The 15,102-nt window shown below is 40.1% G+C and overlaps 3 protein-coding genes across 3 annotated transcripts; 1 reads left to right on the top strand and 2 right to left on the bottom strand.

Moving 5' to 3' along the window:
• Nucleotides 1-3,458: 3,458 nt before the first annotated feature.
• LOC120766395 (protein SEC13 homolog) lies at nucleotides 3,459-5,032 on the bottom strand. Its single transcript, XM_040091841.1, has 2 exons — nucleotides 4,624-5,032; nucleotides 3,459-4,557 (listed from the first exon to the last, which is right to left on the bottom strand). The coding sequence occupies exons 1-2, from the start codon at nucleotides 4,911-4,913 to the stop codon at nucleotides 3,897-3,899; spliced, it is 951 nt and encodes a 316-aa protein (XP_039947775.1). The 5' UTR covers nucleotides 4,914-5,032; the 3' UTR covers nucleotides 3,459-3,896.
• Nucleotides 5,033-5,293: 261 nt separating this feature from the next.
• On the top strand, nucleotides 5,294-13,357 carry LOC120771822 (DNA polymerase epsilon catalytic subunit 1). The gene is made up of 7 exons (XM_040100051.1): nucleotides 5,294-5,473; nucleotides 5,536-5,662; nucleotides 5,727-6,749; nucleotides 6,806-7,400; nucleotides 7,461-10,660; nucleotides 11,183-12,645; nucleotides 12,805-13,357. Exons 1-7 carry the CDS (start codon nucleotides 5,388-5,390, stop codon nucleotides 13,100-13,102), a joined length of 6,792 nt encoding a protein of 2,263 aa, XP_039955985.1. The 5' UTR covers nucleotides 5,294-5,387; the 3' UTR covers nucleotides 13,103-13,357.
• LOC120771829 (ATP synthase-coupling factor 6, mitochondrial) lies at nucleotides 13,239-14,046 on the bottom strand. Its single transcript, XM_040100065.1, has 3 exons — nucleotides 13,928-14,046; nucleotides 13,581-13,732; nucleotides 13,239-13,506 (listed from the first exon to the last, which is right to left on the bottom strand). The coding sequence occupies exons 2-3, from the start codon at nucleotides 13,730-13,732 to the stop codon at nucleotides 13,341-13,343; spliced, it is 318 nt and encodes a 105-aa protein (XP_039955999.1). The 5' UTR covers nucleotides 13,928-14,046; the 3' UTR covers nucleotides 13,239-13,340.
• Between the last annotated feature and the right edge of the window lie 1,056 nt (nucleotides 14,047-15,102).

Below are 15,102 nucleotides of genomic sequence, written 5' to 3'. Positions count from 1 at the left end.
TAGTAGGCAATTGCGAAGTAAAGTCCTCTTTCGACGAACAAAGACCAAATTCTTCAAGTCACTCTTCATCCCCGCTCTATTGTGCAGAAACATGGACGGTGACAACATCTGATGAGCAGGCGTGTTTTCGAGAGAAAGGTCCGGCGAGAGATTTATACTCTTTCGCGCATTGGCAACGGTTATTCGCCGTTCAGCGAATTAAGAGACAGCGGCAATCCTTTTTTAAGAACTAGCAGTAATCTGCCATAAATGCCAAACGTTCCCATCAACCTTGATAGATCACTTCTACTTTTAGATCTTAGTGCAACAGCTTTCTCAGTGTCTCACTACAAGTATAATTATATAAACTATCCGAAACTTTATCCAGATGATTGCGAATATAATCTAACTCCAGTTTGTCATTCGGTAATGAGTTTTCGCATAGGAAATTTTTCACAATCAATACAAAGCTTTTCCGGAACAGTTATAACCATGAAGTAATATAATTATTTGCCGTATATCAGGTTCAACAAAGACTCCACCTTTTAGCTTTTCTCTATGAAGTTTGAAATTTTCTACAAATGTCCCTCAAACAATATCCTTCCAACACTTTGACAAATCGTTTTACAATTCCTAACTTGTTCATATATTAAATCGCTAAGGTCATTTTGAGAAAATAAATAACTTTGTTGTAGAAGCAGACCGTACCGATATCTGGGTAATACTTTGGAAACAGAAGCGAGATTTTCATTGAGTAAAATAAGAAATTTTGTAGACTGTAATTCTAGATACATATATCCACGATTTTTAATGAAACCTTAACACATTTCGGATAATTATTCGTATATTTTCGGGTAAGGAGCCTGAGAGTGGAGATCACGTGATGTTTGTATGCGCGAGAACGTTGCTCAAAACCCTTATCAGTACTAGAAAACTAAATTTTTATTACTAACAAGCCCATAATTATCAAAATATTTATGAAATTATCATAAATAAAAGGCACATTCAATACTTTTAGGAATAAGGAAACGTGAAAGCATCAAAACTTTTTGAGATATCTAGTGTGAATTTTTTTTTTTGTAGAGCTGTTTAATCCATAATAAACTAATACGGACGGACGGAGAGAAAGACAGACGAACTCGGCTTACTGAGCGCATTATTCGCAACATCATCACCCATCTTGAGACCCAGCATCATTATTGGATAATATTCGACCGAATAGACCACGTCCAGCATGCAGTGAAGAAAATATAGCAGCCGGAGCTGAGAGTACACGAATATCGTGGAGATATCGCTTCAGCGCCGATCAGAGCAACTCGGACTGACGTATGAAACGATTTAGCGTATTTTATTTCGAGATCTTAAATTGAAATTGTACAAATACAGCTTGTGCAAGAAATGAAGCCGCTCGACCTTCCCAAGCGACATTGCTTCGCCCTATAGTCTTTTGAAAAGTTCCAAAAAGGTTCCGACGTTTTTGAGTTCAATTTTGTTCAGCGATGAGGCCTATTTCTGGCTCAATGAGTATGTAAACAAGCAATTATCTCATGTGGGACGAAGAGCAACCTGAAGAGATTCCAGAACTGACATTTCATCCAGAAGAATAACGGTTTGGTGTGGTTTGTAGGCCGTTGGAAACATCGGTTCATATTTCTTCTAAAACGATGCCGGTGAGAACGTAACCGTCAATGGCGATTGTTATTACCGCGCCGTTCCCACGACAGTCGGGTCTACGTAACTGGAACGTACCCGGATTTTTATCCGGACAAGGACTGTCAACTCGGCAGAATTCTTCCGCTACAACAATAACAACAACAACCGTTATCACCAATATGATGATAACCGACTATTTGAAGCTTGGAATTGAAGCTCATTATTTCAACTTAGACAAGATGGCGCCACTTCTCACATATCGCATCCATCAATAGATTTATTGAGAGAATACTTCAGTGAGCATTCGTGTGATATCACATCGTTAGACTTTTTCCTGCGGGGATATGTAAAGTCTAAAGTCTATGCGCACAATTCCGCTTCGATTAAGGCCTTGGAGCAAACCACCACGCGTGTCATTCGCCAGTTACCAGTCAAAATGCTCGAACGAGTCATCGAAAATTGGACTCAAAGGATGGACGTAGCCGCGGTCAACATTTGAAAGAGATAATCTTCAAAAAATAAATACAAAGAATGTTCTTTCGAATGATCATAAATATTCTTCATTAAATTTGAAGTTTCTGTGTTCTTTCTTCAAATAAGTAGGAAACCTCGAAATTAATCACCATTTATAAACTAATGATCTTTAAGTTCGGTTTAATGGGTGAAAAGTTGCAGATTATTTCGAAAGTGGTGCATTTTCCATACTTTATAAGGTTTTCTGATTGGCACTTAAATTCTCTGTTAAAGATAAAAGAGGAATGCCTTATTGGATAATCCTCAAACGAAGTCAACTCGTAGCATCAATAACTACAAGAAAAAAATCTCGTTTACCTACAAATGGTGAAAATTCTATCCAATCTTTCAAAAATTATGTATGAGTGAGTGGAATATATGTAATTGTAATATTTAAAGCATTCTGGGAAGAGCAAACTCCTTTTTCATATACTTAGCGCAACATAGTTCCTGCTTTTTCTATCATAGTAATTTCTTTGATAATGCTGAATATATCACTATACTTTTCAATACGCAGCAGGGTTTCTATGAATTTTACTAATATGTTCTGGCATTGAGTTGTTGCTCCAAGTAATTTGAGAAGTACTGCCGAGTTTACAATCTTTGGCCGGATAAAAATCCGAGTTCGTTCCGTTTAAAAAGAACTATAAACTGAAACATGTGAATCCTATTCACTTGTATTTAAGAACACTTACATATACCGATATTTTATGGTGTACTATACAGTTTCATACCATATACATATATAGATGTTAATCAAATTCACAAATATATGTACATATGAAAAACTTAAAAAATTTAAATTTTGTTGACCTGTAATTGTATAATGTCTTAATATATGTATAATAATATATCTCAACATATATGTCATACACATCTAAAACCACTGTATTAATATATAGAACACTTCTTGATAAAACACGTTATGTAACCAAAAAGGACATTATGGAGATGACCCACATTTAAAATATTTCACCAAATCGTATAATTGACATTTCGGTTTTGTAAATGCAAAAGGGAAATTTTAGTGATTTCGGTTTCCTAGAAGCCGCACGTGTATAAAACTAATCCATACAAATTTCCACAAATTGCATTTTCCAATAATAAAGAAATATATTCTCATAATTAGCAATTGGCACACGTGTGACTTTTAGCGGGATTTTTCCACGGCTACAAAAAATGCATACATAACCAAGTTCCCTCAGAAAAATTAAGACAAGTAAATAATTCTCAAATTAACTACAGAAAGTATAAAAGAATTTGTAACCATTATTTTTCAAAGAAAAATGAGAAGGCGAAATAAAGCCATAATATCTTTTTTAGCTAGAAATTTATTTTGTATTACAATACGACAATCCTGCCTTCACAATAACTGAGCAAGTATATTAGAAAATAAACATAAGTATGTATGTATGTCTATTTAGTTATATATATATGGAAATAGAAGAACATGAACATTAATACGAGACTAATCTGCACAAGACTTAATTTCTTATCTCTAAACCATTTAATCAATTTCAAATTAACAGCAACTCAAAAATGTATAAAATGTCTATGACAATATGAAACAACAAACAAAAAGTGCATAAAGAAATAAAAATATGCTTTCGATACTTTTATATTTTTTTCAACAGCACACATTTCTAGCTATTATATGTCTGTACGTCTTATATTTATTTTTTGACTGCTGGCAAATTAAGAAACGTCGTTTACATATTGTCATAGACTTTTCACTTGGTAGCCATTTATTTTTACAGCGTGCGCTGCTCGTTTGTTTGTGCATTTGTAGCCGCGGCATCGTCATTGATGCACATCCATTGGTTCTCGTTATTTTCTTTCCACAGTGTCACTTTATTGTCACCACCAGTAACGGCTAATATATTTCCAGTCATTGACCAACTCACACTCCAAACCACATCATCAAAAGTATGCAATATTGTTGACGACCATGTCGTTAAATCAGTGCTATTCCAGATAATAACATGACGATCTTGTGACGCCGAAGCGATTTGTGAACGGGCCAGCCCGATTGATGGCGCCCAAGCTACGTCACGCACCCAGTCAGAGTGTCCCTCAAGCCGATTTTCCTCCACCCAACGATCAGAATCTTCTCGCCATATTTTCACACAATTATCGCAGCCAGCACTAGCGAGACGCTTAACCGCAGTGTTTCGTGTTGAAGAACGCTGATCGAATGCCGGTTCTGGCACAGTTGAAGAACACCAAGAAATTGCATTGCAACCGATAGTGTGTGCATTCGAGATCTTCTTGCTATCCCAAACGCCATATTCTATGTTGCATGTTAGTATGGATATCGAACCATCCGAACTGCCGCACGCTAGTATCAGACCGTATTCGGCAGGCGCAAAAGCTACCGAATTAACGGAGGAATCGTGATTGTTGTACTCATAGCTAAAAAAAAAAGTATTTTTGTTAGTAAACGATACCGTCTTATCTGTTATGTGTATATGTATTTACAATTTCGTCCATTCATTTGCAGCGCCCTCTTTCCATACGATAACTTTACGATCATATGAGCAGGAAGCCAATAGATTTCCAAACTTGGGATGGGCCCATGCTACTTGCCACACAGGCCCTTGATGACCCTTGAGGTCAGCAACCAAAATTTGATTTCCGTTCTTTACATCGAACACCTTTACAGACCCATCTGATGAGCAAGTTGCCAAATGCAGTCCATAGTAGTCCAGCACTGCATTGTGGATCATATCCTCATGACCGGTGTCTACTGTGTTGATCAAACTAACCATTTTAGCCAAATTTAATGGATACTGTGCGATATAAGCTTATAAAAATCACAAAAAATTTATTTTTTTATCGGGCAAGGCGGCTTCTGAGCTAATTCGCGTTTCGTTTGACGTGGAGCTATGATCGGTGGTGCCGGACTATAATACAAACTAGAATACATAAACAAAATCGAAAAATGTTGTATTAAGCCAACTGAGAAAAAATTCTAAATAATAACATTTGTAGCATTAGTTAGAAGTTATTTTTGTTATTTATATATTCTTCTACATATATATTTGGCTTTAACATTTTTTTTTAATTACTATTTATTCATTTCATCTGGTATGACAAATCGATCAGCTGACTGTATTTAAATTTATAAAGTCGGCAACCCTTCTTCACTTCAAACAATTTGCCGCCAAATAAACATCAATTGCAATAAGTTTTTCACAAGTTCTGCAAATCTACGGAAATCCAAAGTTTTGCAAATAAATTTTATGCACATAATGGAGGATGGGGGTGGCAATAGACCAAAAATTCTTCAAAACACAGGCAAATTTACTTCGGACACACGTGCTGAAGGGTGAGCATTTTGCAAAATATAAACAAAATGTGACAAAATTGTAATTGTTGAATTGTACACAGCGATGACTTCTTCAACGAGGCTGGATACCGACAGTCGCGTGAAAACGATAAAATCGACTCCAAATATGGCTTCGACCGTGTAAAGGATAGCCTTGAGCGTACTGGCTACCTCATAAACATGCACTCGGTAAGTTACGTTTGTTATTCAGGTTTTTAACAGCCTTAAATATGCAATGCTTTATTTTCTGCAGACTGAAATTTTGGATGAAGACCGTCGTCTGGTTGCTGCCTTAGATTTGTTTTTCATTCAAATGGATGGCTCACGCTTCAAATGTACTGTAGCATATAAACCATATTTATTGATACGACCGGATGAGAAACAGTCACATGAAGTGGCACGTTTTCTGAGTCGCAAATACTCTGGCCAATTGGCAAATGTAGAACACATAAGTAAAGAAGACCTCGACTTGGCAAATCATTTAGTGGGTAAAAAACAACACTTTCTCAAACTTTCATTTCTAAATCAAACGGCTATGACGAAAGTGCGTCGTGAATTAAACGCAGCGGTCAAACGCAATTTGGAACGTGAGAAATCCAACACATTTTATATGCAAATGTTGTCGTCCTCACTGGCGGCGTCCAATATCGGTAGCGATGGTGAAGTCAAAAAACAAATGGATTATATGGATCTTATATTGGACATACGTGAGCATGACGTGCCTTATCATGTGCGTGTGTCAATTGATTTAAGCATATTTTGCGGTCAATGGTACAATATACGCTGCCGTAGCGGTGGTTTGGAATTACCATTAATAACACAACGTCCCGATTTGCTCGAGCGACCTGAGCCAGTCGTTTTAGCTTTTGATATTGAAACCACAAAATTACCGTTAAAATTTCCGGATGCACAAACAGATCAAATTATGATGATTTCATATATGATTGATGGTCAAGGTTATCTCATAACAAATCGTGAAATAATTTCCACAGATGTAGATGACTTTGAATATACACCGAAACCAGAATTCGAAGGCAATTTTATCGTATTTAATGAAAAGAATGAAATGCATTTAATACAGAAATTTTTCGACCATATAATGGAAGTACGTCCACATATTGTGGTTACATACAACGGTGACTTCTTCGATTGGCCGTTTGTTGAGACGCGTGCTGCTGTCTATGATTTAGACATGAAACAGGAGATTGGTTTCTCAAAACTGCGAGATGGTTTTTATTTGAGTCGCCCCGCTATACATATGGATTGTCTATGTTGGGTAAAAAATAAATTTTCTTTATTTTATTTATTATTTATAGTTTTTATGTTTACCAGGTAAAACGTGATTCCTATCTACCAGTCGGTTCGCAAGGTCTAAAAGCGGTAGCGAAGGCTAAATTGCGTTACGATCCAGTTGAGCTGGATCCAGAAGATATGTGTCGCATGGCTGTGGAGCAACCACAAGTTTTGTCGAACTACTCAGTGTCTGATGCGGTAGCCACCTACTACTTGTATATGAAATACGTACATCCATTCATTTTCGCTTTGAACACAATCATTCCTATGGAACCAGATGAAATTTTGCGCAAGGGTTCGGGCACGCTTTGTGAAACCTTACTTATGGTGCAAGCTTATCATGCCAACATTGTATATCCCAACAAGCAACAGAATGAGCTAAATAAATTGTCGAATGAGGGTCATGTATTGGATTCGGAAACATACGTTGGCGGACATGTAGAAGCTCTAGAGTCAGGCGTCTTTCGTGCGGATATACCATGTCGTTTTCGTCTCGATCCAAATATGGTCAATCAATTAAAAGATAATGTAACCAAAGTGTTAGTGCATGCCATTGAGGTGGAAGAGGGTGTGCCAATAGACAAGGTGACGAATTTAGAGGATGTGAATAAAGAAATAACACAAGCGTTGCAAGGTAATTATACCCAATTTACTTAATAGGATGTTGAGTTAACTTTATTATATTTATTTTAAGGTCTCCATGATATACCCAATCGTCTAGAACAACCTGTCATATACCATTTGGACGTTGGCGCTATGTATCCTAATATCATCCTCACCAACCGCCTGCAACCTTCGGCTATGGTGAGTGAAACCGATTGCGCTGCTTGCGATTTTAACAAGCCAGGCGCTAAATGTAAACGCGTCATGGATTGGCTGTGGCGTGGAGAGATGTTGCCAGCGACACGGAATGAGTTTCAACGCATACAACAACAATTGGAAACAGAAAAATTTCCACCACTTTTCCCAGGCGGACCGAACCGTGCTTTCCATGAACTCTCACGCGAAGATCAGGCCGCCTATGAGAAGAAACGTCTCAGCGATTACTGTCGTAAGGCTTATAAAAAGACGAAGATCACAAAACTGGAAACACGCACCTCCACCGTTTGTGAACAGGAGAACAGTTTCTATGTGGATACAGTGCGCGCATTTCGTGATCGTCGCTACGAGTACAAAGGGCTCACAAAGGTGGCGAAGGCAGCTGTCAATGCTGCACTGTCGTCTGGTGATGCTGCCGAGATTAAAGCAGCGAAGGGCAGAGAAGTGCTGTATGATTCGTTGCAATTGGCACACAAGTGTATTTTGAACTCTTTCTACGGTTATGTGATGCGAAGGGGCGCACGTTGGCATTCTATGCCAATGGCGGGCATTGTCTGCTATACTGGTTCAAACATAATCACAAAGGCGCGTGAGATAATCGAACGTGTCGGACGCCCATTAGAGTTGGATACTGATGGTATTTGGTGTATTCTGCCCGGTTCGTTTCCTCAAGAGTTTACGATACAGACGACACACGAAAAGAAAAAGAAATTCAACATCTCCTATCCCAATGCGGTGCTAAACACAATGGTGAAAGAGTATTTCACCAATGATCAATATCATGAATTGGTCAAACCCGCAGAAGATGGCAAATTGCCGGAATATCGCATACGTGAAGAGAATTCAATTTTCTTTGAGGTGGATGGTCCCTACTTGGCTATGGTGTTGCCGGCGGCAAAAGAAGAGGGTAAAAAACTGAAGAAACGTTATGCTGTCTTCAATTTCGATGGTTCACTTGCTGAGTTGAAAGGTTTCGAGGTGAAACGACGTGGTGAATTGCAGTTAATTAAGAACTTTCAAAGTTCAGTTTTCGAAGCTTTCTTGGCGGGCAATACTTTAGAGGAATGCTATGCCTCTGTCGCCAAAGTTGCTGACTACTGGCTGGATGTGCTTTACAGTCGCGGTTCTAATCTACCTGATTCGGAACTTTTTGATTTGATCGCTGAAAACAAATCGATGTCTAAGAAACTGGAAGATTATGGTGAACAAAAGAGTACTTCCATTTCCACAGCGAAGCGTTTGGCCGAATTTTTGGGCGATCAGATAGTCAAAGATGCCGGTCTGGCTTGCAAGTATATAATTTCGAAGAAACCAGAAGGTGCACCCGTCACAGAACGTGCAATTCCGTTGGCTATTTTCCAGTCGGAGCCGAATGTGCGTCGTTATCATTTGCGCCGCTGGCTGAAGGACAGCACAATGGGGGATGCAGATATACGTGATGTGCTGGACTGGAACTATTACATCGAACGTCTGGGTGGCACTATACAAAAAATCATTACCATACCAGCAGCGCTGCAGGGACTTTCGAATCCCGTGCCGCGTGTTCAACATCCCGATTGGTTGCATAAAAAAATACTCGAAAAGAACGATGTGCTGAAGCAGCGACGCATTAATGAAATGTTCATGCCGAAAGCGAAAACAACGCGTGAAGTACGCGCCACCAGCGAGATCGCCGATATGGAGGATTTGGTAGCCAGAAATACAGCTGAAGGCTCGCTCGACGGACGTCCTGTTGTAACGAAACGCAAGCGCGTGAATTCGGGTGAAAGCGAGGAGACAGAAAATGAAGCTAACAAGGCAGCCGAAGCGGCAACATGGCGCCAAGCGCTTGGTGCGCCGCCAGCGATTGGCACAACGCGCACCGAAATAATCGAATGGGTGCGTTTTCAAAAGAAAAAGTGGGCGTGGCAGTTGGAGCGTCGTCTACGCGTGCGCCAAGCCAACAAGAGGCCACGCAACGAACAAACACTGGCGCCACTAATGCCGAGCGCCAGAGATGGCGTAACAGCCACCGGCACAATAGGTGGCTTCTTGCGACGGGCACAACGCGCGCTCATCGATCACGTGTGGCATGTGTTGCAAATAGTGGCAAATGATGATATGGGCCATTTCACTGTGTGGCTGATGATTGGTGACGAACTGCATCGCATCAAGTTGACGGTTCCGCGTATTTTCTATGTAAACCAACGCAGCGTGGCGCCACCCGAAGATGGCCAATTGTGGAAGAAAGTCAACCGCGTGCTACCACGCGCGCGTCCCGTCTATAATCTGTATCGTTACAGTGTACCGGAGCAGGTGTTCAAGGATAATTGTTTGGGTATGCTCGCCGATCTGGCGACGCCGGATATTGAGGGCATATATGAGACACAAATGTCTTTAGAGTTTCGCGCGCTCATGGATATGGGTTGCATGTGTTCGGTTCAGCGCCAGGAGGCACAACGTTTGGCCTCGCTCGCCACGAAAGACTTGGATAGCTTCTCAATTGAACAGCTGGAGCAACGCTTGCAGGGTCACACATATTTGAAAGACTCTCAACACAAATTGCGTAAAATATATCTTTATCAACACAACACGCCCACAGCCAAAAAGGAAATATGGGGTCTCTTTCTTTTGTCTAGCAGAAAGGCGTTAATCTTCGCATTAGACACAGTGCGTACCAATCAAATGCCGAATATGCGCACACTCTACACAGCCGAACGCTTGGCGCTTATCAAAACTATGAAAGATGTGGCTGAAATAGAACGTTTGCCACCGGAAGAGTTCACTTTCGAAGTGCTCATCGAAGTAGATGTGAAGCAGATCTATCGCCACATACAGCGCGCGCTTACCGCCTATAAGGATGAGAAGCGCGGTCCCTCCATGCTGTACGTGCAAACAGCGACAGAAGCGCGTAAGCTGAACTCGGCTATGCCTGTCTTACTTGACTTCCCACAAGCGCTCATACACATCACAGACGATGCGTCCCTTTTGTCTGGTTTGGATTGGCAGCGCCAGGGCTCACGCGCGTTGGTACGGCACTTTTTGCATCTGAACAATGTGGTCGAGATGATGTTGGATCAGTGTCGCTACTTTCAGGTATGTAAACATTGCTTTAAAAAAAATGGGTGACCTTGAGGTTGGTGACTGAATTATGACCTTGTTTTTTTCTATATCTTGATTTTCGAAAATTCTGAATTATGATATGAAGTAAAATCTAATTAAAACTAATGAAATTCCTAGTAAAGCTTAAAGTTTTCAAAATTAGATAATTTCGACTTTCTTTAGGAATTCTGAACGGATTTCAAACATCCTTGAGTATCTTTCAATATTTAATAACGGATATTGTTTCCGAAAATGTATGCTGAAAACTTATTTTCAAAAATTTAAATATATCCGGATGATCTCGAAATCCGACATAAAAATTCTAAACAGATGATATAGTTTTTGGTTTTTTTTGGGAAACTTTTCCGTTATTTTCAAAATATTGATACTTATATCCGGATAACCTCAAATTTCCCAAATTTTTAATATTTCTTTCGCCGAAATTGTTTCCAAAAAATTTCAAATAATAAACGCAAGAATTAACTTCCACTTCAAATTTTATTTAATACCCCTCAGGTACCCATCGGTAATATGCCACCCGACACAGTGCTCTTCGGGGCGGATCTATTTTTTGCGCGCATTCTACAGCGCAATAATTTCGTGCTCTGGTGGTCGACCACTACACGACCGGATTTGGGTGGTCGTGAGGCCGATGACAGTCGTCTATTGGCTGAATTTGAAGAGAGTATTACGGTCGTACAGAATCGACCGGGTTTCTATAGTGATGTGTGTGTAGAGCTGGCGCTGGACAGTTTAGCCGTTAGCGCCTTGCTACAATCAAATCGCATACAAGAGATGGAGGGTGCCAGCTCGGCAGTAACCTTCGATGTGATACCACAAGCTTCGTTGGAGGAAATGATTGGCACCGTGCCCGCTGCAACGTTACCCAGTTATGATGAAACGGCGCTGTGCTCCGCCGCCTTTCGTGTGCTGCGGCATATGGTTAACGGTTGGTTGCGCGAAGTAGCCCTGAACCAGAATATCTTTGCTGATTTCCAATTGATACATTTTTATCGTTGGGTGCGCTCTTCAAACGCATTATTGTACGATCCGGCTTTACGACGTACCTTGAATAACTTAATGCGTAAAATGTTCTTGCGCATTGTGGCGGAGTTCAAGCGTTTGGGCGCCACAATTATCTATGCCGACTTTAATCGCATCATACTTAATTCGGGCAAGAAGACTGTGGCTGATGCTTTGGGCTATGTGGAGTATGTAGTACAGAGCTTACGCAATAAGGAACTATTCCATTCGATTCAGTTGTCCTATGAGCAATGCTGGAATTTCATGCTGTGGCTCGATCACGCCAACTACGCAGGCATACGTGGTCAACTGCCGCCGGGCGTAACAAGTGACACTGTTTTGTGTGGTGTTGATGATGACGATGAAGATGGCGATAAGGCAAATAGCACATCGAAGCCTAAGCGCCGCACTAATGACCACGAAGAAGAGGACGAAGATGATATCGAAGAGATTGTGCGTCCAGAAGCAGATGAAACCGGTACAGCCGACGGTGAAAGCGAGCAACAGCTGTCACTGGAATTGAACTGGACCATTGGTGAACATCTGCCAGATGAGAATGCTTGCCGCGAGAAATTCGAAACACTGCTCACACTATTCATGCAGTCCTTGGCCGAAGGCAAAGACACCAGACAAGCTATTAAAGAAATATCACATCCCGCTTTTGATTTTGTATCAAAATTGCATAAAAATTATGGCAAAGGTCGACCAAGCCCTGGTTTAGATTTGACGCGTGCTGTAGTGAAAGCGTTGAGTGTTGACAAGGGTTTAACCGACGATGTGAATGAGTTGCGGCGTAACATGTTACGACTCGTGGGTATTGGCGAGTTCTCAGATCTTGCTGAGTGGAAAGATCCAAGCGACACTTACACCATTGCTGAAGTGATTTGTAAAGCATGTAACCATTGTCGTGATTTGGACTTATGCAAAGACAAACATCGAGCAATGAAGGACGGCATGTAAGTACATAAGATTCCAACAAAAATTTTTAGGATTTGAATGCGACTAACTTATTTATAATAATAATGCTACTTGTTGACTAGCTATGCTGTTGACATACTTATTTTGAAATACTCTCCAAACGTCAATAATTTGTTTACAAACAATTTTTCTTACAGCCCTGTTTGGTTGTGTGCACAATGTTTCGTAGCGTATGAAAATGAGGAGATCGAAATGCGCATTATCGACGTGGTGCAACGCAAGGTCATGTCCTATGTACTGCAAGATTTGAGATGCGCACGTTGCAATGAAATAAAACGTGAAAATCTCGCTGAGTTCTGTCCCTGTGCTGGCGAATTCGTGCCACTTATAAGCGGTCGTGAAATCAAAGGTCTGCTAAGTACCTTCCGACGTGTCGCGGAATATCACAAAATGCAACTGCTGCAGGAGACAGTGGAGCAAGTCATAGCGACATAACCCGTTATCTTCAAACTTAATCTACTTTAAGTACGTCTCATTAACAATCATAAAAGTGTTGTGAGTGTTTTACCATTAGTTTTTTTTTATTTTCTTCTAGGAGGCGTTATTATTTTATAGACCATAAAGAAATAAATTGTTTACCGTATTTTAATTAACACGCAAAACTTCTTAATGCACCGTTGGCAGTTGGCCACAAGCGGCATTTGAAAATTGCATCCTAATGAATATTAAAAATCTAATTGGTTGAAGTGATGGAATCGATTTTGACTTCAGGGAACTTGAATTCGGGGAATTTAGTCATATCGACCTTGCCATCTCCGCCGTATTGCTTTGCAACGCGTTCCAATTCGTTCTTCAACTCGCGTTCAATTTCGGGTGTTGAGTCAACCAATTTACCACCACTAAAATATGGAAGATAAAAGGTACTCGTTTATTTTTCTACTCTATATTTACTATTATAAGTTAGTATGTGTACCTGCTGCGCTTCTTGTAGTCGCGCACTTTGTCCAAGAAGAGCTGCTGGATGGGGTCGGAGACTTTGTTGAACGCTGGTGCCATGATGCCAATGCTACGACGTGCCTCGGTGCGCAGCACGCGTACGGTAGACAGTACTGATTGCGACAACATCTGCAAATAATTTTTAGATGTTTAGCAGTCTAAAAGTTTCCAATTTTACGCAAAAATAATAGCAGAGTAACCTAAAAGGTTATGTAATGACGTTTGTCAAATCGCTTCTTGTTGTTCGTTAGACTGTTTTGTTTGTTATTTTGACTGAAGCGTGGTTGGACAAGCACTTAATTTTTATTTTTATGTAACATTTACCTTGTTTTAAATGTGTGTTAATTAAAATTCCTCACAAATTATATTTGCGATAAGAATACTCTCAATCAGAATGAAGACAACTGCTGCGGTTGGTGCTGTCAAAAATTTATTCGCAAGTTCAAATGTCACAATTGTGCTCAAAGTTAGCTGCAATACAAACGAGTGTGTTCAAAAATATTGACGTCTTTTAAAGCACTATTCGTCGATAGATGTCGCTCATAAATTAGTTGTGGACAACTTTCCGATCTGTAAATTTCGAATATATCAGATTTCTTTGGTTTTAAATTTATTTTGATACTTTATAGTGGAACATCTTTGAAAGGTACATTAGGAAAATTTTCTAATTAAATGAAATTTACGGTAGACCTTACAATCAAATAGAATAGTGACTTCATCTCTTTAACTGCTGTTGGCATCTGCACTTCCGCTGTATCCTTCCCATGAAGCCAGATTCTGAGCAGGTGTTCATATACGGAGAAAAAAATTCTCATCATAGATCCAGTATAGCTCATTGAACTTGAAGCGAAAGAAATCGATATCAGTTCGAAGCCCAATTTTACTAATTTGGGTGAGGTGTGGACCTGTTGTTATTGTTGTAATGATTATGTAGACTCCATCCAAAAGGGTTAAAATGCCGAAATAAAAGCCTTTGGCCGCATAAGGCCGGGTTAATTCCGTTCCGGGCTTTTGTAGGAATTGGGCGCGGACCTGTCCGCTCTCATATTTCGTCGTGTCCGTTCTCATATTTTGTCCTGTCCGTTTTTCTGCAATGTAGTTGATTGTGAATCCTCGAAAACTCAGACCGTCATCGTTTCGTTTTCCTATGAAACACCGGTTGCCTTTTTCCACGGAGGTGCGTCGAGTAAATTGCATTGTTTCTACAGTTCTTTGGTCTTGGGCATGTATTCATCAGGTGTAGGATATTTGCAGGGTAGGGCAGGGCAGTGTTGCAATATCTCAGAAAATCTTTCAAATATAAAAGCAAATTCTTCAATTGTCTACCAATGCCTTAGCAAGTGAGTTAAATTTTCTCGAGGATGGGTCGATTTTTTCGAAGCAATTCCGGCTTGTAAAAACTCCTCCATTTCACTGCTTAATTTAAATCAGGATGTAGTGCTGCTTAGTTTTGCAGCGAGGACAGCGAGGTTATTTCTTTTGTTTTACCCAATTCGTAC

Source organism: Bactrocera tryoni, chromosome 1 (assembly GCF_016617805.1).
Source record: "Bactrocera tryoni isolate S06 chromosome 1, CSIRO_BtryS06_freeze2, whole genome shotgun sequence".
Classification (NCBI taxonomy): domain Eukaryota; kingdom Metazoa; phylum Arthropoda; class Insecta; order Diptera; family Tephritidae; genus Bactrocera; species Bactrocera tryoni.
The sequence above is the reverse complement of the archived record's forward strand: the minus strand, read 5'-3'. Positions and strand labels throughout refer to the sequence as shown.

Excerpts from the sequence above, each read along its gene's own strand:
- LOC120766395 (XM_040091841.1), bottom strand. The coding sequence starts at position 4,913 with ATGGTTAGTTTGATCAACACAGTAGACACCGGTCATGAGGATATGATC. Across the intron at positions 4,558-4,623 it reads GCAAATGAATGGACGAAATT|CTATGAGTACAACAATCACG; the intron begins GTAAATACATAT and ends TTTTTTTTTTAG.
- LOC120771822 (XM_040100051.1), top strand. The coding sequence starts at position 5,388 with ATGCACATAATGGAGGATGGGGGTGGCAATAGACCAAAAATTCTTCAA. Across the intron at positions 5,663-5,726 it reads ACCTCATAAACATGCACTCG|ACTGAAATTTTGGATGAAGA; the intron begins GTAAGTTACGTT and ends TATTTTCTGCAG. Across the intron at positions 10,661-11,182 it reads ATCAGTGTCGCTACTTTCAG|GTACCCATCGGTAATATGCC; the intron begins GTATGTAAACAT and ends AATACCCCTCAG.
- LOC120771829 (XM_040100065.1), bottom strand. The coding sequence starts at position 13,732 with ATGTTGTCGCAATCAGTACTGTCTACCGTACGCGTGCTGCGCACCGAG. Across the intron at positions 13,507-13,580 it reads GACTACAAGAAGCGCAGCAG|TGGTGGTAAATTGGTTGACT; the intron begins GTACACATACTA and ends TCCATATTTTAG.